This window comes from Porites lutea, chromosome 1, assembly GCF_958299795.1.
Source record: "Porites lutea chromosome 1, jaPorLute2.1, whole genome shotgun sequence".
Taxonomy (NCBI): Eukaryota; Metazoa; Cnidaria; class Anthozoa; order Scleractinia; family Poritidae; genus Porites; species Porites lutea.
The window spans coordinates 57,418,958-57,444,837 of NC_133201.1; the positions used below are offsets into that span (position 1 = coordinate 57,418,958).

At 37.9% G+C, this 25,880-nt stretch overlaps 1 protein-coding gene across 1 annotated transcript in view; it reads left to right on the forward strand.

Moving 5' to 3' along the window:
* The first annotated feature begins 1,472 nt into the window (after window positions 1-1,472).
* Window positions 1,473-25,880, forward strand: part of LOC140932708 (uncharacterized) — a 38,950-nt gene continuing 14,542 nt past the window's right edge. The window contains exons 1-13 of the mRNA XM_073382220.1: window positions 1,473-1,791; window positions 8,819-8,880; window positions 9,312-9,488; window positions 12,961-13,053; window positions 13,471-13,553; window positions 14,245-14,325; window positions 15,091-15,206; window positions 15,504-15,643; window positions 17,480-17,677; window positions 18,325-18,426; window positions 18,774-18,908; window positions 23,389-23,502; window positions 23,919-24,146. Of these exons, the coding sequence (XP_073238321.1) occupies window positions 1,683-1,791; window positions 8,819-8,880; window positions 9,312-9,488; window positions 12,961-13,053; window positions 13,471-13,553; window positions 14,245-14,325; window positions 15,091-15,206; window positions 15,504-15,643; window positions 17,480-17,677; window positions 18,325-18,426; window positions 18,774-18,908; window positions 23,389-23,502; window positions 23,919-24,146 (1,638 nt within the window). The 5' untranslated portion in view covers window positions 1,473-1,682. The remainder of the gene's footprint in view (window positions 1,792-8,818; window positions 8,881-9,311; window positions 9,489-12,960; window positions 13,054-13,470; window positions 13,554-14,244; window positions 14,326-15,090; window positions 15,207-15,503; window positions 15,644-17,479; window positions 17,678-18,324; window positions 18,427-18,773; window positions 18,909-23,388; window positions 23,503-23,918; window positions 24,147-25,880) is intronic.

Sequence of the window (25,880 nt, forward strand, 5' to 3'; positions counted from 1 at the left end):
ACTTAGAATTTTACAAATACATATCTTGCTTCCCAGCCTATAAACCTGTAAAGAAAACAATGAGCGAACATATTAAGGTACTGATTTATCAGGACCATAGAATAGAAACTATACATCCACGAGCTTGAAAATTTTTAGTATTTTGACAATTTTCTCGCCAATCAGTCAAAGATATGGAATGTCTATTATTTTTTCTATGAATACTAGTTTAACAACAGGCATAGCTTTCTCAGCTTGTCAGAAAGCGCTTTCTTTTTTGTCCAAATACTGATTGACGGGTAAAATAGGGAGAGCATAACCAATAGAAATGTCCATAATCTTGCACATGTATTATGTGGGAAGCAACTATATTTTATTTTGTTAGTCGGTATGATCTTTTAAAAATATTAAAATCGGGACATTCATAGGCCCCATTTTCCTGACTGAAGGTGCTGAACTCTCATGAGCAAGCGGAGTATAAAGAAGCTATATTTTCTAATGAACACTTCTCTGTCACCCGTCTAATTTCATTATTGTTAAATGAATACAACGCAGTTTTACTTCAGTGTGCCTTCAATGCTGCTAATACTTTATAAAAACTTTCATTCTTGCAAGTTTAAAATATGTCGGTGGATAAGCACTACCCCCAGGGGCCCCACTCACATATTTTAATGACGGGGGGGTCCGAAGGATTTTTTTGGGTCTGAGATTTTGGCCAAAAGGGATTTTTTTGGGGTCTATGGAAGACGCTGGGATTTTTTTGGGTCGCGAAAACAACAGAGGGATTTTTATGGGTATTGTATTTTTCATCAGCTCAAATAAAAAATAACATAAGCGCAATTTATAGTTTTGTTTTTGACCAAAACCAAAGTTGAAGTTGGCATGTTTCAGCTTTCCAGAAGATAAATAATAAAATTTGCTGATGCAAAGACACTGAGGGATTTTTTTGGGTATGCTAAAAAAAGTAGAGATTTTTTTGGGTAGACAAATTCTGAAGTTGGGATTTTTTGGGGTATAAAATATGAACCTCTGTCGGACCCCTGGGGCACTACCGCGCATAGGATTTCGCCGATCTCCGATCTTACAGTGTAAAACCAGGAGAACAATCCCGGAATTTTAGTTAAAATCCGTTGTTGGCATAACTGGGTGCATTTAATTTACAAACATTATTTTTCTAGAGGACCACTGCCAAGCATCTTTACTACGAGCGATCATTTTTACTTGCCTGCGGAAAAATGTATGTAAAATTATTATTCCTTTTGTGATTGACACAGCGTAATGCGCTAATGCGTACCCCGGTCACTCCAAAATTTTAGCATCGTAAGCTAAGTTATCTTACAAAGCACTTTAAGTATTTCTACAAATTAATGTGGTAAAGTAAGTCAAAGGTTGATTACCTAAGGTAGGCAGAAGCCTACTCTGAGCCGTCGCTAGAGTGACAACAACTGACCAGCAGATTAAAGCCATTGGTTGCGTTGCGTGACACGGTGGCTATCACGCGCGTTGCGCAGCATAAATTACTGAAAGAAAAGCAAACTTTCGATCCGCCAAAAGCACGAAACTGCTTCATTTGATCGAAATGACCAAGTTGTCGATCAAACTATGCGTTGCAAGAGAACGGAGACATGGTTCCCAAGCTCAATTATTTATTTAAAGGATTGTAAACTTCCTGAAGAGAAAGCTACTCTGATGATTCCGTCGGCATGAACGGACGACAGAACGGACCTCACGGTGAGAATATGAAGAAAACACTTAAAACCCGGACAGCTAAAAAGGCAGACGACATGAATACGGAATATGTTTTAATGAAAGGTAGGGACTAATCACACTTTTAAAACATTTATTTCCTTCGCTGTTTGATTTTCAAGACCTCAGCGTGTAGATAAATAAGACAAATTCCCAAAGAAACACTCACAGCTGTCCCCCGGCTGGAGCATGTAAAAGGTCAGCATCGAATTTGTCAAACTTAACTTTTAACCTGTTCTTTTGTTATTTGTAACAGCGGATATATGCCAAAATTTAAAGTGATGCAAAAATATTTTACAAAGTTTTGGCCCGAACTTATTTGAATACATGTAGCTGATTATTCTAATTATTTTATTGTTCTTTTTTGATTCATGTTAAGCCGAGTTTTGGAGAGAAAATAGCGAGGTGTAAAGTTCCTTGTGCTTGGTTTTCTTGTTAACTCAGAATTCATCTTCTTCTAAAACGCCTTGGGAGGTTTGATCTGTTCTTAATTTGCCCTTCGCCGGCAAGACAAATGCTGGTCATCATAGATAGTTTGGTCACTTGGAATCTATTGTTTGTGTTTACTGAATCGGAAAGTCAAGGAATGAAGTATGAAAGAGGCTACAAGCGTGCGTCAGTAGAATAAAGACGGAGGGCGAAACGCTCACGCTCAAGAAACGCTCCCGCTTACGTAATCCATTCGTGCTTCAACTTCCCGTGTTAAGCCGTTGCATCTGCCTGTTGGGATTATTTATTGTTTTTAAGCTCAGAAACATCGAAAAAAATCTAGCGAGAAAATGATGTTATTTGTTTCTGTCCGAAAAGCAGCACTAAGATGCGTACTATTTATAGACACGGTACCACTTCCTATGTCCTTTTATAAAAACGAACAGGTAAGTTACCAAGCACAGTGTTGAACTTGAAATGTTTAACATGAAAACCTTTTGCCTGCATTTTTATCCACAAGTAATAGAAAATAACTGGTATTTTAATCCTTAAAAATAAAGGAATTATTTTGTCGAATCTAATAAATTACATCTATGTGAAATTTATCAATTTTTAAGTGTTAATTGCTCTTCCTTTCTTAAAATAGTAATCATTTATTAAAACCGTCGCGTGCCAGCGCCGTGCAGTATAACCGCACTTTTGTTCATAATAAGTGTGAAGTAAAACTTTAACCTATTTAGTCCCATTACTATTCACTCAAACTATCTCTCCTTTTCTGACTGGCTCTAATCTTTCGGCTTATTTTTCGAGGTTGCGTAGCACCGAGAGTCATGATCTGTCAGCCGTTTATATTCTTCGTATTTAGGACGATTGTAGTTAAATGTCGTGGGTAGTGGGTAGAGGTCGTGGATCGTGAGTGTGGGTGTGGGTAAATGTCGTGGGTAAAAAAAGAATGGGAATAAAAAGATAAAGTAAAGTAATTGAAAAAAAAAATTATAGAAAAAAGTTTTAAAATATTTATGAAACGAAAATTTCCGACTCCTTGATTGTTGCCCTTTTCTCGGCTGCTTCTTCGTTCTCTTGCCAATGAAGATTTATCTGAGCGATCACCGCGAAAATAAACGAAACAGACATAAAATATGTCGAAACGTGCAATTTGCAGAAAGTATGGGACAGCTCGGACTCGCTGAATTGAAATAGCTGCTTACAAAAATTAATCTTTATCCGATCCACAATTGCAATGATCAGCGCAGATTTCTTGGCACGATTGAGTGATACTGAAATAATTTTAAAAATGAGCGATAGGTTTACGGGAAAAATTTAAGTTCGTTACTCATTTTCGACGGCAATATGTAACATGTGGTATAACTCCAAATTCTCTTCTTGCTATTTAAATCACACATTTAGACATTCATTTAAAACATACCTGGGAATTGGCTTGGGTAACTGAAGGAAATCTCTGTAAGACACCATCGAAGTTCAGGAATTTTCATGATAGGCTGGCGGTAATTGTCTGTATTGTGTAAACACTTCCAATTTCGAAACGCACATAAATAGATATTTACAGCCTAAAGGCTCGTTTTCTGTACGTCTTGTAGGTTTTCCCACTTGCAAAATTGCCTTTTTCAATCAAAGAATGGGGTTAAAAGGTGAAACTGGATCAATTTTAGCCATTTTGAAACACTGAACTTTACCTGCCGGCGACTCTGCGTGACAGTCATTTCCGTGACTGCACGTGGCACAACGTACGTAGCTGTCAAAATCACGAAATCAAGGTAGTGACGCAATGTAATTCTTGATCGAAGGAGTATCATTTTCGGTGCCGACAGTATTTTGAAGAAGAAAAAAATCAAACGCACATGTATTTATTTTGGTCACGCCTCATTATATTTACCGAACTTCAATGTTTTCGTTTGGAGGCTGCCTTCAGGAATAGGAACCCTAAGCCAATCCTCAGGTATGTTTTTATGGATAAATGTCTAAATGCGTGAACCAGTAAAGCAGTTGCTCACTCAAATTGGCGCCAAAAAAGGCGCGGCAATGACTCTCGCATGCCTTTCAGTTTAATTTATTTCTTTGCGCCAATTTTCATATTTTACATTCCGCATAATTATGTCATTCCGCAAGCCATGCCATATGCCATTCCGCAAACTCATTCCTCCTTTTACCCTCACCGTTATTTTTTTTCCCTCTCGAGCCAAAGAAGCAAAGAAGCCAAAATAATAATAATAATAATAATAATAATAATAATAATAATAAAATAACGCCTGATCGCAGGTTACTTTTCAAGTTAAGGCTAGACTCAATGTAAATTTTATTGCCGTACGGAAATACAATTTTCTAGATTCGTTTTTGTTTTGCTTTGCGGTACAAAATCTTTGCTGTAACGATTCTGAGGCAAGGACGTTTCAGTCACGAATGTTGACATCGTTGAGAAAAAGCAGTGCAGTCCCCAGTTTTTCTTCAGCCTTGCTCAGGTTTACATAGTGTACAGAGTTTCTTTTATTTTTCGCCTAAATGCCTTTTTGTGTCCGTTTGTACTAAAGGATTCTCTTTGCTTTGCTGACCGCGGGGAAGGGGAATAAGTCTCCTGGTAATGTACGCGGAGATTTTTCGTTTCATGAATTTTACAACTTTTTGCTATTTAATTTTTTAATTTTAAATTTTTTGGGGAAAATTATTTTTTAACCCCCAACATTCAGTTTACCCACACCCACGTCCAACACCCACACCCACACCCACGACCCCCGACCTCTACCCACTACCCACCACTGATCCGCGACATTTAGCTACACTCACTTAGGACACAAAAGGAAGGAGGTCAAGCCCGACTCAAGGCTCCTATTTTTCGTGGCATGGACTAAAACCCGTAACTAACAACGAAACGAAACCACCGAAACGAATCGAAACGGCCGAAACGACGAAACAAAACAAATGACGTGCTCAAACAAGCGAGCCGGATTCACTTTGTTGTATGTATTTATTCAATAGATTTTCGCAGTTGTTAAGATGTGAAGTCGCGTTGCACTCATAAATGCTTGAATCATCAATGATTGTGTAACCTATTCATTTTTCATACTCACGTCTTGAATGATGTTGGCTTGGTGTCTTAGATTTGAAAGGTCTCTATATCTTTGCCTCGTGGTACTGCCTTTGACTGTGGAAGATTGCTTGAAATTACAGCGTTATTGCCTAGACATCATTGGAAATTTTCATTCTATATTTATAAACTGTAACTATTGAAGTATACTCTTTTTCCAGTTTGACTATTCTATGTATCATAAGGCAGTCAGTAGTTACTGTGTAACCTATGCCTACACACTGGCTCCTTAAGAATTTATCTCCTCCTCAATTCTTATCTTTTTTTGAGGATGGAGGCAATATACTCTCCTCCCACGCAGACGTTCTTAGTGCTTCCGCAAGTGTTCATTTCCCACGAAGGAACGAGTCTCGAAACCCTAAAACGTCCGTGTGGGAGGATAGCAATATACGACCATTTCGATGGTATATTGTGCTGTAAGCTTTTCATTCATAGTGAACTCAAAAGAATGGTTTTCTCACTAAAACTGAACGGAAGAAACACAAGATCAGAGTGCACACAAAAAATATTGCTTGGTTGAAGTCACCACTTTTTGAGGAGAATATCTGCAAGAAATGAAAAAATCTTTTTTGTCCCGAAACTGTGCCGAGGTACAATGCTTTGACGAAAGACTTCGAGGAGGAAGAACTTAGAAATATTTTGAATGAATAGTAAAACAATTATTGAATCCAGCTTTTCGGATGATATGAAGCGTTATTTTTACATGAGCTCGGATTCCTTTGTTCTTTTCGGGGGAATATGTTACATAACCCCGAATCAACTGTCTGAAAAGATGGGTGCGGCTTTGAGTGTTTGAAAGGAAGAGCGGGGCTAATGAACGGCTAATTAAAATGCGAGGGGATTATGTATTAATATGCAAGGGGGATAAGTCACTTATCTCCCTTATATTGATAATATTTATAAACTTTAACGATTGAAGTATACTCTTTTTCCAGTTTGACTATTCTGTGTATCATAAGGCAGTCAGTAGTTACTGTGTAACCTATGCCTACACACTGGCTTCTTAAGAATTTATCTCCTCCTCATTTCTTATCTTTTTTTGAGGATGGAGGCAATATACTCTCCTCCCACGCAGACGTTCTTAGTGCTTCCGCAAGTGTTCATTTCCCACGAAGGAACGAGTTTCGAAACCCTAAACGTCCGTGTGGGAGGATAGCAATATACGACCATTTCGATGGTATATTGTGCTGTAAGCTTTTCATTCATAGTGAACTCAAAAGAATGGTTTTCTCACTAAAACTGAACGGAAGAAACACAAGATCAGAGTACACACAAAAAATATTGCTCGGTTGAAGTCACCCCTTTTTGAGGAGAATATCTGCAAGAAATGAAAAAATCTTTTTTGTCCCGAAACTGTGCCGAGGTACAATGCTTTGACGAAAGACTTCGAGGAGGAAGAACTTAGAAATATTTTGAATGAATAGTAAAACAATTATTGAATCCGGCTTTTCGGATGTTGTGAAGAATTATTTTTACATGAGCTCGGATTCCTTTGATCTCTTAGGGGGGAATATATTACATAACCCCGAATCAACTGTCTGAAAAGATTGGTGCGGCTTTGAGTGTTTGAAAGGAAGAGCGGGGCTAATGAACGGCTAATTAAAATGCGAGGGAATTATGTATTATTAGTATAATTACATTGATGATTATCGAAAATAGAGCGCTATGATTGGCTAGGAGCTTTGCTTCATCCCGCTATAATCACCGCGCGGTGATTATAACATTGAAGGCTAGCAGTTTTCAAAATGGCAGCCAGATTTGTTGATGTTTCGGAGTCGGAAATTGATCAATAATTTTATTTTCTGGAATAATCATCAATGTAATTATACTAGAACAACTAGTCGCCTCAGGCGACGTGAATATCGGCGAATAGTCACCTCGACTTCTTCTCGGTGACTATTCGCCGATATTCACGTCGCCTTAGGCGACTAATTGGTAAATATTGAAGGGCGATAGGTCACTTATCCTCCTGTGTGTCTTGGATTATAGCGGAACGTGCATTTCACGCCTTTTAACAAGTAGGTTTCCTGCGACTTTGAATGCTGACTTCTTTGTGAAGCTACGGCTTCTTAAGCTATGTATGTGATGTGGGCCTCTGGTTTCTCTTTACATAATACGCTAGTGCGTGTGACATAAACAAAACCTGGACAAAAAAATCGCGCTGAGACTAGCAATTAATTTTAGTTTAATCAGTGCTGACAAAAGGTAGTGAATTGATTGTACAGACACATCCTTGACTGATTCAGAGATCTCTGACAATCGCTCGTAATAATTCAAAATCCTACAAGTATCGCCATAGCCTAGCTGTTCCAGTCGTTCAGAACTTTTGTTTTCACTCCATGCTAGCACTGGTGGCATTCACAAGTTTCTCGGCTTTTTAATGTAAACAGGCCCTTAGTTGCTCGTAGTGAATGCTAGAAATAGCCTAAAGAGCCTAGCAGTATCGAGCGATTCAGAAAAGCAACTTTAGTGGCGGTACTGCAATTAAGCTTTTGGAAAACAATTTTGAGTCTTCATTTGCAAGTGCAGACAATGAGCAAGCAGTTGACAATTTCATTTTTCGCACCGAGGATCTTTCGACCGACTTATGCAGATCTCGGAGGCTGTTAACACCCTACTCGATCTTTATTATTCTTCACACGATTCTCAGCCTCATTCAATAAATGTTCGAAAAATCCTTCAATAGTATCCCAGGTGATCTCCTAAATTTCCTAAAAGATCATTTCTGTTTGTCTTTGTTGTGTGTTCACTTGTTAGCAATGCAATGTCTTTTTGCATTGGGAGCCATGGGCTTCGCCTGCCGTCTGTAGCTTTCCCGTGGTCCCTTGCGGTTAATCAAGTAACTCGCTTTTCGCGCTCGCCTCTACCATACGAGAAACGAAGCGCCTGAGCAGGAGACAGGTCGCCATATTAATCTTTCTACCATCCACATTCGTCATATTAGTAAGGTCAGTCGATGGCCATTGCATGAGGCGGACAAGGAACAGGACGCATTGTTCTGTAACAACCTTTACTGTGCCGCTCAAACCATTTACTGTAGTTATCGTCTGTTCTGATCACTAGAATCTCGGAGTTTTGCTAAATCTGTTCGATGACTAACAAAGCTTAACAGCTCGCTGGAAGGCTGCTGACTCGTAAAAGGGCCTCTTTTAGACAACAGAGTTGATGCTAAATTACACCTGCTTTTCTCCTTACGTTTTGATACCTCTAGTAGATGTAAGAATCTGTTCCGCACAGCAACTTTTTCGGCAGGAACCCTGGCTAATTTCCTTTCGACAGGGATTTGTCTACCGTGCTACGAAAATAGTTCAAGATGAGATAACAGTTCACTTTTTGAATTGTTGATGATCTTTGAAGTTAACCCGTTTACAGATGTAGCTGATTTTGCCAAATGGGCGTTTAGGGCGATGCCAGTCCCATCAAACCAGGTCTGAATTGATCTGGTAGACGGTCCCATTGTTGCTTCTTTTGAGTCCTTGGGAATAGTGATATAAAAAAAAATTGTGATTGAGCTACATTTCTATCTTTTGGTTCTAATATTTGCTTCTGTTTTTAAATTACCAGCTGACCAACTAAAGAGGCATAAAAAGGTTTTTACTAGATGGATAAACCTACAGCTTGCAAAAGTAAGAATAAATTGTCATGATCTTCCGTTGTCGTCGTCGCTATTGTTGTTATCATCATTTTCATTATCAAATGGAACTAGCTAACAATTGATAATTATTTAGATCTCAGTAAAGTGGGCACTAATGAAATGAAAAACAAAGTTTGACTGATATGAAATCTTTTAGCAACTGCTGCCTGTTGTTTTTGTCGTATATATTCTTTAAGTACTTATCTTTTACGGTTTATATCTGACGAATTATCGTACATTTATATTCTTTAATTTTTAGAACATACTGGGACCATGGATTACTTGCTAACCAGCTAATCAAGCTAGCGTAAACGCCACGTTAAATAAAGTGTTTTCTTATCTTAATTTACCTTAAGTCGACTCGTGCATATTTTATTAATTAACCCAGTTTTGGGGCATTGTTGTTCTTACTGTTTCCAACAGGCGAAGCCTCCAGCTAAAGTTACTGATCTGACTAGGGACTTAAGAGATGGGCAAATACTTCTTACTCTTATGGAAGTACTCTTTGGAGTTAAAGTCACCAGAGCTGAACCAACGTCCAAACGGATCAACCAGATAAAAAACGTCCAAGAGGCCATGAGTATTCTTCTGCAAAACAATGTATGTAAACCAGTCTCAGATATAGTAACTACAAAAGGCTACAGAAAGGCAACCACCCTGGTAAAAGGAGAAATTTTTCTGCAATTCGTTGCATCCATTTTGGAATCACTGGTGATCAATGCAATCTGATTGGCTCTTCGTATAATAATAATAATATAATAATAATAATAATAATAATAATAATAATGATAATTTATAAGGCGCAAAATAGCATTTAAATATATGATCTAATGCGCACTAACAACCAAAGAAAAAGGAAAAAAACGGCAAACAAAAAATTAAAAAAATAAAAAATAGGTAAAATTGGAATATTGTATAAAATTATACTTAAAATTTCCTAAAAAACCCTAAAAATTTGGTATAAATCTCTCTATGTACACAATTTAAAAGGCAATTATAAGATTCGATTATAAAATGTATTGAAACTAAGTAATTGAAATTATGTTAAAAACGTTAATTGATTAGTCATTCATGAGTCGTAAATCTATAAATCATAGGCTTCTTTAAAAAGTAAAGTTTTTGGTTTGGCTTTAAAAGGCTTCAAGCTTGTTTCCATCCTTAATGCACTTGGAAGACATATTGTTCCCACTTGCACCCTCTTAAATATTTATCAGTCACTTATTACACCTTATCTAACTTATGGTCTTATCTCTTGGGGCAACGCGTGTAAAACTTTCCTTGACCAAATTCTTGTCCTTCAAAAACGCGCCCTGCGTTTAATATATTTTGCTGAAACAAACGACCACGCAATACCTTTTTTTGTCAATGCAAAAATTCTACCTTTACAGTCTCTATATTATGAATCCGTTTGTAGTCTTATGTATGATGTAAATAAAAACACTGCTCCGGTTAAATTTTTCGAAACTCTTCTCTCGAATTTCTAGTGTTCATACTTACAACACACGTGCCTCAACCTCTGAACATTTTTATACTAAAGAATCTCGACCCAATGTCAAACGAAATGCTTTTTCGCGTGTTGGGGTCAAAATTTGGAATGGGATACCTCAAATCCTTAAAGAAAGACCGAAAAAAGCTTTTAAAAGATCACTAAAAGAAATGCTACTCGATTTCCTTGAAACTGAAGACTCCTATACTGATGTGGATACGATCATCGTGAAAATGAAAAAGTAATTCTCTTGTCCTTTATTTTCATTTTATTTTATTTTTAAATTTCACTTTAATTATTGTCCTTGCATTTAGGTAGAACGTATCTATTTAATGTAAAATGTATATACTTATATAACGCCTAATTTCTTTGTATTTGTCTAGTTTGTTGTAAATTATGTAGCCTGGCCTGCCTCGAATAGCCTCGCCAACTGCAGGCCAGTCCCAATGTATCTTTTGCTATATTTTCAAATTTAAATAAAGTTGAAGTTGAAGTCAAAAAAAAGAAGTCCATAGAGTCGGCGAAGCCAATTGGAAAGTCCTGTCGCCTAGGGTCTTTTTAGACTTGAACGTCGGTGGAGCCAGTAACAGTTCATCATTTGACCTAAGGTTGTAGGAGGACTTCTCCTTAACTTCGATTAAATCAGAAGCACCCAACGAGAATATAGTTCAAAACCACTTAAACGAAGCATTGCTAAACGTATTTTGGTATGTAAACGATAGATATAGGCATATTTTTATTACATTATAGGGATCAAAACTTACCTTTTCGAAAATTTCAGCCAGAACAAAGGCTCCCGAAAATTCTAGGTGACTTTTTAAGGGTAAAAATCTCTTAAAAATGGGCAATTGTGCTATTTTTTAGGACTTCGAAAATCCTCGCAGTACGGGTGGAGTATTTATTATTAACCTGGCGGCCATATTCTGAAGACGCTGTAGCTTATTGATATTATTTCTTAGGAGACCGTAGAGTAAGCTATTACAGTAATCCACGCGCCTCATTACCAGTGCATGAACCAAACATCTGGTTGAATTCAACGTTAAATATTCGCTGTGCAGATAGTAGTAACCTCTACAGCATGTTTTTGTAATTTGAACATCAAACTTCAGATTTCGATCGAACAGAACTCCAAGATTTCGTGCAGTACTAGCAGGAGCAACGCTGATGTCACCAACAGACAATTCTGAAATGTTGTGAGCGACTAGGCAAATATGACCTCAGCCACTACAGTGCTGTGCCTGTGATTCCAAAGGACATCTCGAGTCGGCGAATCATGATGTCATGATCCAGGGTGTCAAAAGCTGAACTTAAATCCAAAAGGACTAATAGCGTAACATGCTGTCGATTCGTGTTGTGAAAGATATTATTAAAACTCTCAAGAGCGCTGTTTCAGTGCTATACTGCTTTCTATATGCTTTCTATATCCTTATACAGGATACAAGTCATTGTCTTGCAAGTGTTTATGTAACTGGTCAAATACAGCTCTCTCTGTTACTTTGGAAACAAATTGACTACTTAATTGTCTTTCTAAATTGCATCATTTTTGCTCTAAATTGCGTCTTTTCTGTTTCGAATAAAAAGTGAGATGTAAACTGAACGCTCCCGGTTCCACTTCTCAACGAACCGGCTACTAGATTAAGAAAATATTGGTACCGACCGAAGTTTTCTAGTTCAGATTGGTTATAATACACGTGATTTTAAACCGAATTCGCGCTGTGCACCAATCACTCCTATGATTTCAGACCAAATTGCACTCTGCTAATTTACCGCAATTCATCAAATACTCACGTCGATTAATTGTTATACCAACTATTGTGAAGGCAGTAGAGCCCCTTTTTGTATTTTGTGGTAAATTAAATGAGTAAAAAACTTATAAAACGATCTTAAAATTTTAAGGCTACTTTTATATTAAAAGAAAAACCGAGACCCATTCTTTTCCACTGTATGTGAAATTACACGCCCATTGAATAGATGGCCTTGTCTTCTCTTCTCCCAGAGGATTTTGAACGTCAATTACACTGCACAACCGGTGCTTATACTTTAAACACCAATAACTTCTTATTTTGAATTTGAAGATTCAATCCATTGCCACCAAAGCATTTACACATATCGTACATTACATGTAATGTAACGGCTCAAAGTTTTTTTTTATTTTTTTTTTTATCCATTCAGAAGGTGGAACACAGGCAGAAGTTTGAAGAAAGGAGAAATTGTTTTTTGGTGTTTTCACAAACTGCTGTTTGCTTCATTCCCCCCCTCCCCCCCCCCCCCCAAAAAAAAAACATACTATTAATCGACTAAATATTTACTTTTTTTTCATTTATGACCTTCCCAATGTTTTATTCACATGTTGGCATTTGGTCGATTTAGTACCATATTTACCCAAGCTCTACTTCAACTTAATAAACCTTCAGTTTCACATGACGCTTGGCCATCCTGGTGTCCTAGGCCAGTCCTGTGGGAGTTAGCCTCTTTTCTTGCGTAATCGCTTTCTCTCGGTCCAGTAGTCAAAATGCTTTATATAGTTGTTAAAAATTTATTACTAGAGTGCGCATGTACTGAATTGAAATTTTGTGTTATTTTTAGATCAAATCATTTGGTGTAATCGCAAGTGAGATCACAGCCGGTGATGAAAAGGCTATTTTATCTTTGCTCTGGCAAATCATCCGCTGGCGTCAGGTATAACATTACTTGAATTTGTATTTTTAAAAAACGTTTTACTGTGTAACAACTCTTTCCTTGGCCTCCAAATTGCTTCTCAAGTCTGAGTACCCCTCCGACAGCTCTTGCTTACTTCGCTCCATGTAAGGTAATCCAGATTCCCGATTCAGGGAAACTTTTGCTCGTGGAATCCGGAATACTGGGCTTTGCAATCCGGAACACATCTCAAGGATTCTGGAATCCCATTAAAGATAGGAATCCAGAATCCAAGTTCCTCTGGCAAAGACTGAAATTCAGTGTCTTGAATCTGGAACCCACGGCATGGAATCCAGAATCCAAGACTGTCTTGGATTCCCTTACATGATGAGCCCTACTGATAAAGACCCATTCGATCTTCATCGGCTGTTCTTTAATTACATGATCTTTTCTATCAAGATAACAGAGGTGATAAAACCAGACCCCATGGATTATGATGAAGACAAGAAGTTGATAACTTGGTGTCAAGAACGTATCAAGGGGTTTGTACAGTGCCTCTATATCACGTTAACTGTATCTAGTTATTTGCTGTATATGTATATATAGGTAGAGTATGGTCGACCAGGTGAGCGTTGTACTGAATGGTACTGTACTTGACAGTGACTGATGTTTTGACAACCTGTGCGGTAGTCATCTTCAGAGTCAAAGTGAGTTGTATCACGTCCGATCCTTTGATAGTTATTAACCTGGTTCGTCAAGTACGTCACAATTTTATTGGTCGTCTGTCGGTTCAGCCGTGATGTTATTCGCTATAAAGACTCTTAATGGTGGTGCGTTTCGATCCGTCTTTTGTCACCGTTTAACAGTCCTTTAACTCATACACGAGATGTTTAGTAGCTCTTAGGTTAGCCTGTACACAGACGTTGTTTTATTTTTCTTTTCGTTCTTTACCCTCTTGCGCTGGCAGTCAATGAATCCCCCCGCGGTTTTTATTTTTTTTATCACGCGCGCTAGACGGACTTAGAAAAGAGAAAATAGAGGGTCTGTGAACAGGCTACTCTCAAGTAAAGCTGTCCTAATATGGCTGCGTTGCATTGTTACATGAACTACTTGCTAATCTATATTAAATTCTTCAGCCTTATCCTATGAAGCGTAATACACACTAGTTAAAATCAATGTAATTTACCGATCAAGGTAGTGATGTAGGTTCTTTATTTCTCTGATCAATAACAGAAACAGCAATGTGCACATCAGTAACCTGACCACCGACTGGAAGGATGGTTTGGCATTCAACATTCTTCTTCATTCCTTCAAGTAAGCCAACACTGAAAAAGCTGAAAAAGCTCTTGATCTCCCTACCACCTTATCTCCAGTCATCATCGAACACCAGCGAGGAAGCCGGAGCGACCAATAGCTGATTTTAAAATTTTTCTCACGTGACATCAGAATTTCTTTTTAGGTCATCCTTGTCATAAAAGCTTTGGCCCATTTAGAAGATTAATCCGCAGCTGAGGCTGTCGAAAGTATTTCCATTCTAAGAAGTAAGCCACAGGTGTGCGTAATAAAATCAATGGTTATTCATTCAAAATAATTTCCATTTCTAAATTGCTTCAATCTCTCAGCTGATTCTTCGTAACCTGTAATATACGGTAAAGTGACGTCAATAGTGCTAATATCGTCCGAAAAGAAACGTCAAGCGAGAAGCCCTGAGGACGAAGTTGTTTGCTCACACGAATTGTCTCCAAACTGTCCAAATGAAATGCAGCTTCACCATTTTTGACGACGCTAGTCTTACCACTTGGAAGGCTCCGTATCGAACACACAATTGGTAATTATTGTTTTACAACTCGCACTCGCTGTCGCACGAGGTTTACTACTTGAATCTAATTTTAAAACTAAAACATGTAGTAAATATTGGACAGGTATGGACACGACTGCCTCAATCATAATCGGTGCGCAGTTTATATCATAAGTCTAGACTGGGAAGGAGCGTTTTTTCTTTTTCCACCTCAAAGATTAAGCAGTAGAATTTCATGAGTCAAGGCGCGTTATTTTGTTTGTTTGTTCTATTTTTCCCAGTCCCTCTCTGTTTGATCTTGACACGATCAGTTCAAAGGACGAAATGAGTCGTCGTGCGCATGCCATAAACCTGGCAACTACTGAATATGGCATGCCAGCTATTTTCGACCCTAAAGGTAAGATTGGCAATTGAGGCATCTTTAGTTAAATTCCGGATAGAAGAAGGGTTTTTCCATTTATAATACATTTAGCTTTTCCACGAAAACATATGCACGGAAGCAATTTTAATGAATCGATCTTCAGGGGCTATTTTACATAATGTGTTTTTCGGATTTTTCTTCGTTAAGCGTTTCAAAGTTTTGATGAAAAGCACGTTCTTCAAGTTTTTAAATAGTCAGTACACAAATACAAATTTTACTTAAAGAACTCTATCAAAGTATATATTTTACGTTTGTTCTTATTTCTTTGTGTAGATTTTGACAAGGATACTGCCGACAAGACTCTTATTACGTTGTTCCTGTCATATTTGTATCAATTTGCGGCCAAAGGGAGCTCTGTTACGATCGTGAAGAAGGAAGTAATAAGTCCTTTCGAAACATCACTGATGACGGAGGTAACGCTAATCCGCTTCATTTAAATTCCAGTGGGTAGTTAAAAATGTTCGTATCAAACCCAGATGAAGGTCAAGAGGAAATAATCACTGAGACTATTAGTTTTTGTTTTACAGCAAGGAGCCCAAAAGTGTGACGCTTTTAATTTATTCGCATTCTTTCGTGCAGATTTAATCCAATCAAAAGCCAGCTGAAAACTGTCCTCGACTTCTGATTGGTTAATGCCTTAATAATAATAATAATGATAATGATAATAATAATAATAATAATAATAATAATAATAATAATAATTTATGAACTTATTGTACGCAGCTTAACATGAGAATGATCAGCTGCGCATTACAACTGCATTACTTTACAAGAAACAAATAAAAGATAATGCATTAAAAAAAAAAAAATGATAATAAAAAGAATATATATGTATGCAAGTAAGAATTGCTCACCAACATAAAGTTCTAAAAAGATAAGTCTTAATATATGCGCTTTAAAACTGTTCACATTAGTAATCGCACGAAGTTCTTTTGGAAGAGAGTTCTAGAGCGTTGGCGCTGCTACCATAAAAGCTCTATCACCTAACGTCTTCGATCGAACAGCTGGCATAGAAAGTAAAATACTACCTGAAGATCTAAGGTTATATAAGGACGATTTAAATGTTAGTAAATCGCATAGATATTTAGGAGTAAGGCCGTGAATTGCTTTGAACGTAATTATCAGTATCTTAAATTGTATCCGGGTTTTAACAGGAAGCCAATGCAGACCACGAAGAAGGGGTGAGATGTGGCAAAACCTAGGGGCATTATTAACTAGCCTGGCTGAGGCATTCAAAACTCTCTGCAATTTGTTTAGCTGGTAGTTGGGCAGCCCATACAAAAGACTGTTAAAATAATCAACACGAGATGTAATAAATGCATGGACAAGCATGCGTCTGATATTATGCAAATGGTAAAAGGCAACACCACATAACTTGCTAATATGAGTTGACATAGTGAGCTGCTCATCAAACCGTGAGCCTAGGTTTCTAGCTACTGTTACAGGACAAACATCAGTCGACCCAACGCTAATCCAATTGATGTTAACCTTGGCCAGCTGTTGCCTAGTACCTTTAATTAAAAATTCTGTTTTATCATCGTTTAACATAAGAATATCTGAAATCATCCAACTCCTAATGTCACTGATACAGTCAGTCATGGACTTGATAGCAAAATCAGCATCCGCAGATCGATTGGGGCTGAATGATACATACAACTGTGTATCGTCTGCGTAGCAGTGAACTTGTGGGAGGTGGCGTTCAACGATCTGAAACAGTTTGCGCGTGTAGATAGTGAAAAGCAAGGGGCCCAAACATGTTTTAAAGGAAACTGATCAGAGAGAGTACCATTTACAGAGACACGCTGAAACCGGTCAGATAGATACGATTTAAACCAGGCAAGCGCATTGTCAGTTATTCCCAAATCAGACTCAAGACGACCAATCAGCTTATCATGATGTATCGTGTCAAGAAATCGTGTCATGACAGAATGTGAATTAATTAAAGGAGGTCACTCTTTTGGGCAACTTGCTGTAAAAAACTTTTACTGATTCTTTATTTTCTTCATTAAACAAATCGGAAAACTTTAAGTAAATCAATTCCTGCATTGACGCTGTACACGCTAAAAGTCCCGCGTCAAAATTGCTATCTGGAACAAACTAAAACAGTCCTGTAGTTGCTATTTTGGTATTTTGAATTTTTATCTTTATTCATTTATTTCTTTTTTGATTAAGTTAAGTAACAAAGCAAATTCACAACTACTTTTCTTCTTTCCATGGTTAATATCTAATTGTGATTACTCTTGGGCCAGGAATATGGTTTCAAGACAATCACGACACGCCATGAAACGTCGCGTTTAGGTAACACTACAGTTGACTTCCAAACAATCACACGAGCTGGAGAAAAGGATCAAGACGATGCATTCCACGACTTTAAAGTAGACAAAGAATCTGGACAAAAAACACTACTCCATACTTCGACTTTAGCTCAAGGCGTAAGTGTTGAGCAGGTAAGATAAGTGAAGCACGTTACTTTTAGATTTTGTGGCCGAACGAAACACAAACGTAATTGAGTGAAAACTATATTACCTAGCTTAGTTGTATATATAAACCGCCATTGGAGCTTTTTAGCTGGCGCGTTCTTATGATTCTTTTTAGCAAGATTGTGACATGTGACCCACACACTTCTACATCCTGCAGTTTATCAAGTGCCAAAAGGGATCACGAGCTCATGTACAACTTATATCCCTATAGAGCAAATCTAGAGCACCCTGTTAAATTATTATCAGATTAGGGCGTCATCACTCTTCTTACAAGAACTTGTTTTCTTTCCTTTTCACTTTCTCTTACTCTTTACATACGCCCATTTTTTTTTCTTCAAGTGGAAACGCTCAGATAGAGTGCAACTTCTTTTAATTCTCTAGCTACGAGCAAAAATAACAAAAAGAGTGATGGCCAACCCAAATAAGTATGCCGTAAGAATGTAGAAGTTAAAGCTTATTGTTATACTATTGGATCCGGTGCTTTCCATTCACTTCAAATAAAGCATCATCCTGTACTTTTTTCATTTGCTTATACACTTGCAAACCCGTGCGTACACTTTCAAGTTACTGATACTTTTTAACAGGCAGTCACTTCATTTCTTTAATCTTTTCAGAGAAGATCTTTGGTTGTGTCTCCATTTCGAAGACAGTCAGGAGGCTCCTCCAGAGCTTCGAGCGGTGCATCCAGCCCTATATCCAAAGATTTAGACCCCAAGGTACAGTGCAGTGTAAAATCTTGCTTGACAGACTTACTTCAGTGCACGTGGGCTCTGAGCGAGTGGACGTGCGCTTTAAGCGAGTAGAGTTATTGTAACTTTTTTTACTTTTCCTTCCCGCCTCGATTAGCTATAGGCTATTTTGCGGGCAAGGATCAATTATGGCATGTATCCAAAGCGTTCAATAACTTTGAACTTGAACCTGAGGTCTTTTCTACTCTTCTGCGGCAGTTAATGTTACTCTTATTTATTAGTAGTTATAGATTTTTTGGAGAACATTTGAGCATTACTCCATTTTTGTCAGTTATAACAGAGATAAACTTGTTTGCCGCCTACTTTTCTTCCAGGAACTGGAATTGGAAATTCACAGGTTAGCACGACCCCCTGATACTTTAGGAGAGGGAAGTTACACTTTTACACAAACCACGCGAATTGTGACAAATGGGAGTGAAAAGAGTTCTTCAACAACTACTACTTACCGGGTATCTATGTTTCGCTTTCATGACCAATTTATCCAAATTGGTTTTACTTTCAATTATGTATCATTAATTAGGCATTAGCCTGCGTAGCAAGCGTTTCCTCGCGAGTTCGTCGAGAAAGTTGGGACGAGAGCAAAAAAAAAGGAATGACGGGGGAGGGGGAGGGGAATGAAGGAACCGCTTGCCCGCAAACCCCACGATTTTGAAAAACTGCGTTCGCCCACGAACGCAGCTTCTGATTGGCGCGGTTTTGGTAGTGTTGATTAACTTAGCACTCAAAACATCAATCAAACTAGGTATGCTTTGTTTACGTGCGTCACAGATCTGGTTTCATTTTATTTGTGGTCGCAGTTATAAATGCTTTGGACTGATGTGTATTTGAATCGTGTTTGTGCGAAGGTGTATAAGATCAAAGTCTTCAAAGTATAAATGGAGATCGAGCAGAGGAGACTAGGGAAGGCCAATTTATTAGGAATGACGGCGTGCGGATCTGACTGGAAAAAATGGACTGTTTGCTGGATATAACATCAACGTGAAACAGAACATCGGTACTCGACACCAGCTAGAGCCGCCATGGACAAGCAATTTATCAGCTTTTTGAAATGAAAAGATTATTTTTGTTTATTGGAAATTTAGCGGCATGTATTGTAGAGAACGTTTCGACACAGGCTGAAAAGCAGCCGCTCTGCAAACTTTATAGCCGGCGGAGTGAATTGTTCCGGACAAATCATTTTTGACGCTTCGACAAGGTTTCAGTCGAGATAAAGCCACACAATTAAAAAACAAGAAATTCCGCAGCAATCGCTCAGAGTTTTAACCTTCTTTTATCGTAAACCATGCATTTTTATTACAGTTTTTGCAATCGCCGGAAACGTGTTTTATAGAACAAAATAACTTTACAAATCTGGTAATCCAGGGGAAATCTGTTAGTTATACTTCTATTTTGACGAGCTGTCAATTTACAAATCAACCGAACCGTGAAATATTAAGGGGCGTTTTCCAGAATCGTAGGGTTTGCGGGCAAGCGTTTCCTCTTCTCCCCTCCCCCTCCCCCTCCCCCTTCCACTTTTTTTTTTTTGCTCCCGCTCTAACTTTCGCGCAATAACTCGATTGCAAACGCTTGCTACGCAGGCTAATTAGGCATATGAAAAATATTTTAAGACATCATAACGCTTAAAAATTCCTGACCTTCCCTATTTCATTTCTTTAACCAATTTTATACCACTTCTTCTATAGGACATATAAGGTCTTTTACCTGAAAATACGTAGATATTTAAGTCCAAAGATATTGCCACATTTATCAGTGACTCTGAGATCCCTAATACGGTAAAAACCTGCGTGTAAGAATCTAGTGGTTTAAGAACCTGCTGGCAAAAAATATTTGCCATTTTAATACCCAAAGTATAAAAACCTTTTTGCCAGGGTTATCTGGGTTAAAGTTGAATTATGATAAACGTTTACAAGGAGAATGAATTTGAGATTTGAAAACTTATAATCAGAAAATAGCAAAAAGTAAGAGTATTAATATGATTGTCATTCCTACAACAACAACAAAAAAGGTTACATAAAGCACATGGTGTAAACTACCTCATGGACCCTGCAAAAAAAAAAAGCTTGTTTGTAATATACAGTTGTGAATAAAATACTGTTTATCTCAGGACCACACCCAAGTTTTCGTTTTTAACCCTAACCCAAAATCCATCTACTTCATAGCGGAGAGAAGCGTGCACAGCGGTGCACCATGGGTTAGAAAATATGATCCGGGAAATTTTGTTAGTGACTTGCTGTTACCGACCGTACGCCTTCCGTCTGCACCACACCTACATCAATGTAAAAAAAAAAACAAAAAAAAAAACAACTCCATCAACAGGTATGGCAACCCAATTACAAATGGAGATTTTTTGACGGGAAATCACATGACCAACCGCTTCTTGTGAAGCAGAGACAATTCAATACTCACTAAGACAAAAAAATGGAAAGCGGAAATTGCTTCTATATCCGTGTTGTCTAAAGTATAAAGCTTAGATTAATTGTCATATCCTCAGATTTGGAATATAGAGAAAGAGAAAGACAGAGAAAACGAGAAACTACGCGACAGGCTAGCGAAACTCAACTAGAAAGAGAGCGACATGTAGAGCTAGAGCGAACGATAAAAAGCAAAGGAGACGAATTTCGTAGCAAGGACAACATGAACATTTTGTAGCGGCGGTGAGAAAATAAGAAATGCTAGCAGTCAGCAAGGTAAAAAAAGAGCGGCACTGAAAAGAAAAACCAAAAGGAATACAAGCAACAAAATTTTTTGTTAGCACATACAACATTTTTTCCATAAAACGTGTAATGAGGAAGTTTCACGTTCCAACAACAACGGCAAAGAAATGTTAAATGTTCTCGTTGCCGTCAGTGTTTCGTATTACACGATTTTTTTTTGTAGTAAATTATCAGTATATTGACAGGAGCTTCGCTTTTATCCCTGGCTAAATCTATATATTAGAAATTAAGAACCTGCAGATAACTACTTCAAAATACAAGATCCTTTTTTGCCAGGTTCTTTCACGCGGGTTTATAGTGTAGATCTTCGGCCTAATGTGGTTTTCCTGGAGAAGTTAGAGGTTTGTGTAATCAAGAAACCATTATGCTTTATCATTTATAGGACTCAATCTGAATTAAAATGCAGCTTTCCTCAACTCATAGTTGCAGCAACGCTAACAAGCCCTCTCTTCTTAACGCATAAAAGAAAAGTTGAGCCTCACTCAACTTTTACGTTTACGCGTGGCCTTCCGTACATTGCCTCTATTTCAATTACGCGCAAAAATTTTACACGCGTTCGAACCGCAACAGTGGAAATCAACCCTTAGATGAAAAAACGTCCGGCCTATCAGAACTCGTAAGCAAATGGCGCAGTTGCGAGTCGAAATAGAGATGGATTTGTTGCTCATTTCACCGAAGGTCTTGTTAAGGACAAAGTTGTATGTGCGAGGCAAAAAGGCGAAAGCAGCGATACTTTGTACCACTGTTCTTACCGCGAAAGAGGCAGCTACATCTGAAAAGGCAAATGATGAAAAAGGAAACCAAGGCGTCAAAACACCAACACCTGTACGTATTAAGATATCATCAAAAATCCTATCGGTCTTATTTGCTATATTTGTTATCAAATCATGCTATTACTCGTCAGAAATATTGTATCTAATTCACAATAATTAATTTCTTTCAAGAAAAAAAATGCAGTGGATCATTAACATACAAGATGGTGTAACACTTTAGATTCTGAAATCACTGCCAAGATAAAAGCTGACAAAGTCATTAAATTTTATGGGTTCGTTTCGGGGTTGGCAACAAACATTGAGCCAACGGAATTCATGAGGAGCTGGGGACATCTTAAAGGCGCCATCGAAGCCGCTTTGGTATCGGTTATCAAATATTTTTTGTTTTGCTATTGGGGTTTAGTTTTGCAGGTGGACGATTGTTTTTAGTTCACGTTGTTCTTCTTTAACGGAATTTTTTTTTTCCCATTGGTAACGACTGCTTTCTTTCTTTCTTTTTTGACCGGAAATTTTATCATAAAAGTCAGTGTAGGAATTATAATCTGCATTTTTGAAGTCATGTTTTATTGGCGCACATTTGTATTCAAACTTCAGGGAGACTTCTTTAGTATTTACTGTACATAGTGTCATCTTGTGTGGTTAATGTTCTCAGTGATACTCCACTTCGTAACTTTTTGCCACACAATCTGAGTACAATTATTTTAAGGCGGGTAATTTTTTTCGGAAGAAACGTTTAAGTTTAAAAAATCAGTATTCGGTATTCTTGGTTTGCACTGAAAAAAGTGACAAAGCGGCCAGGATGTTTCACAGTGTAGCAAAGAATGGCGGCACACTACGACATCAGATCAAAACAACAACAACTCATGAATAAATGTTTAATCTTACAAGAGGCGTGTCGCACAAAATTACCATCGCATGTATGAATTAGATATACAGCGAAATGCATGCCAATCACTAGGCCCCAGTGCGCATGCTCGAAAAAATATGGAAACCCGCTGGAGACCGAGTGCATGGCGTCTGTTGGTCGCAATTACCACTGCGACGATCATAGCTTCGTTTAAACATTTGTTTTTCCGCGGTTCACGTCACCTTCAATAACGTGTGAGTTTCAGCACTCGTATAGTAGGAAGTGTAATAAATCGTGCTAATATAGAACAAATTCCTGTCACTTTTGATCAATTGACTTTGAAAAAGCCATGGTTAGTCTGGAATTGTGGAGTCATTCATTGAGAAATAGAATTTTGGAAGATTTTTTTACTTGCATGGATGATAGGCCCCTTGGAACAAACTTTTTTTCTTTCTTTTCCTACGAATCATCTTATCACATGCAAAACCCAAAAAGTAGGAGGGCAAATCCCAAAGGATAACAACTCTGTGAATGATAATTATAACCAATGCAAACTTCCTCTGTCTCTGAAGGCGTATTCTAATTTTTCTTCCAGGACCCTAAAGAGGACTTTCTTAAGTTAAAATCGCCTTCACAGATCTCAGGAGAGGAGAGTGGCAGATACAGGGTGACTCGGACTAGAAAAATCATCACAAATTCAGGAGGACAAGTTAGTTCCACTACTAATGACCTTTAAATATCTGACTTTCTTATCAGCCTCTTATTATACTAGATTCGCTTTCTATTAACGCCCTCAATAAGAAATATAACTAATAATACATTAAACTATTCAGATTAACATACTAAAGCCTAAAGAATCAAGTTAGACGTACAACAGGCCAACTAAATTCCTTTGTTAACTTCGTTAACCAAGTTCCGTCCCTTTGATTTTTAATTCAGCTTTGTGAAAAGAATTTACCAAAACATGTGCCTCTGCTTGAGATTAAAATACAAAGCAGGTCTTCATTTCCAGAATGTTTTGGTACCTTAGTTTAACTGAGATGTTTAAAGGAAGCATAACACTATGGCATAAACTGTGTCACTTTAGCCACACACATTTAATAACTTACATTTTCTAATCAACAGAGCCTACAATCTTCAGCTGAAAACTCCCAAACCGTCATGAAAACAACAGATGGTGGAGATAAATACATTCTAGATAAACAAGGAGAAACGGACGCCAAATACAGAGAAGTGACATTGCAAGTTACACCTATATTAGGCAAAAACATAAAAGAAAGTCAGCAGCCACTATTTCCGAGGGAAGATGAAAATAAGCAGAAGGCTAAAATTACTGTTCACGCAATAGAAGAGGTAATGACAACTAACAAAGAGCGCACGCCCGTAAGTGTTAAGCGTGGTTATGATAATGCATGATCCTTTTTATATACTAGACTTTTTTGGCGCTGTAGTCATCTTGTTAATAATTCCCTTTACTTTTGACTGATATTTTGGGTTAGACGTCCTAACTTGGCAATAGTGAGCTTAAGCAACAAACACGGCGGTGGTTACGAAACGTACAAAAAAGCGTGATATACGTGGAAAGTTGTTGTTTTGCCAATCTAAGCCTATTCCTTTTTTGCTGTTTTCGTTGCCGTTACCGTCGTCGTCGTCCTTGCTTAACCTCCCTTTTGTTTATAAACGTGTTTGCTTTGTAAAGGAGATTAACAAGACAACTACTTTTTTCGTCTTGTTCACGTCCTTTACAAAACCTGTGAAATTAGGCACTTAGTCACGTCGTTGTTGTTGCAATGTACAAAAAACCGTGATGTACGTGCAAAGTTGTTGTTTTGCTAACCTAAGGACCTGTCCACACTAATGCCTTTTCAAAAGTATGCGTCTTCGTTGTCATCAACAACGCGTCGATTGATTTGCGTCCACACTACCGTTTTGATGCTTTTTCCACTGTCCGTATCAAGAAGTTCGAAAACGATAGAGTTGCACGTTGAGAAGTAAGTTGAACCATGTGCGCATCCTACAATCACGCGCCTGCGATATTTCCTCTGTCTCTGAAGGCGTAGTCTAATTCTTCTTCGAGGACCCTTAAGGGGACTTTCTTAAGTTAAAATCGCCCTCAGCAGAAGAGAGTGGCAGATACACGGTGACTCAGACCAGAAGAATCAACACAAATTCAGAAGGACAAGTTAGTTCCACTACTAATGACGAGAAAAGTTCTGACTTTCTTATTAGCTTCTATATATACCAGATTCGTGCTTTATTAACGCCCTTAAGAATAAATAGAATTAATAGTATATTTAACTATTCAGAGTAACTACGGCCTAAGAATCAAAACAGACGTAGAACAGGCCAACTAAATTCCTTTGTTAACTCCGTTAACCAAGTTCGATCCCTTTGGTATTTAATTCGGCTTTGTGAAAAGAATTTACCAAAACATGTGCCTCTGCCTGTGACTGGAATAAAAAGCAGGTCTTCCGTTCCAGAATGTTTTGGTACCTTAGTTTAACTGAGATGTTTGAAGGAAGCATAACAATATAGCATAAACTGTGTCAATTAAGCCACACACATTTAATAACTTACATTTTTGAATCAACAGACCCTACAATCTTCAGCTGAAAATTCTCAAACCGTCATGAAAACAACAGATGGTAGAGGTAAGGACATTCTAGATAAACAAGGAGATGAAACGGATGCCAAACACAGAGTGACATTGCAAGTTACACCTATAATAAGCAACAACATAAAAGAAAGTCAGCAGACACTATTTTCGAGGGAAGATGAAAATAAGCAGAAGGCTAAAACCACTGTTCACGCAATAGAAGAGGCAATGACAACTAACAAAGAGCGCACGCCCGTAAGTGTTAAGTGTTGTTATGATAATGCGTGATCTTTTTATATACTAGACTTTTTTGGCGCTTTAGTCATGTTGTTACTTCCCTTTACTTTTGACTGATATCTTTGGTTAGACGTCCTAACTTAGCAATAGTGAGCTTAAGCAACAAAGACGGCGGTGGTTACGAAAACTTTACTTTACAAAAAGTGAATATGATTTGCTTCAAACTTTATCGCACTTATTCCAACCAAACTCTT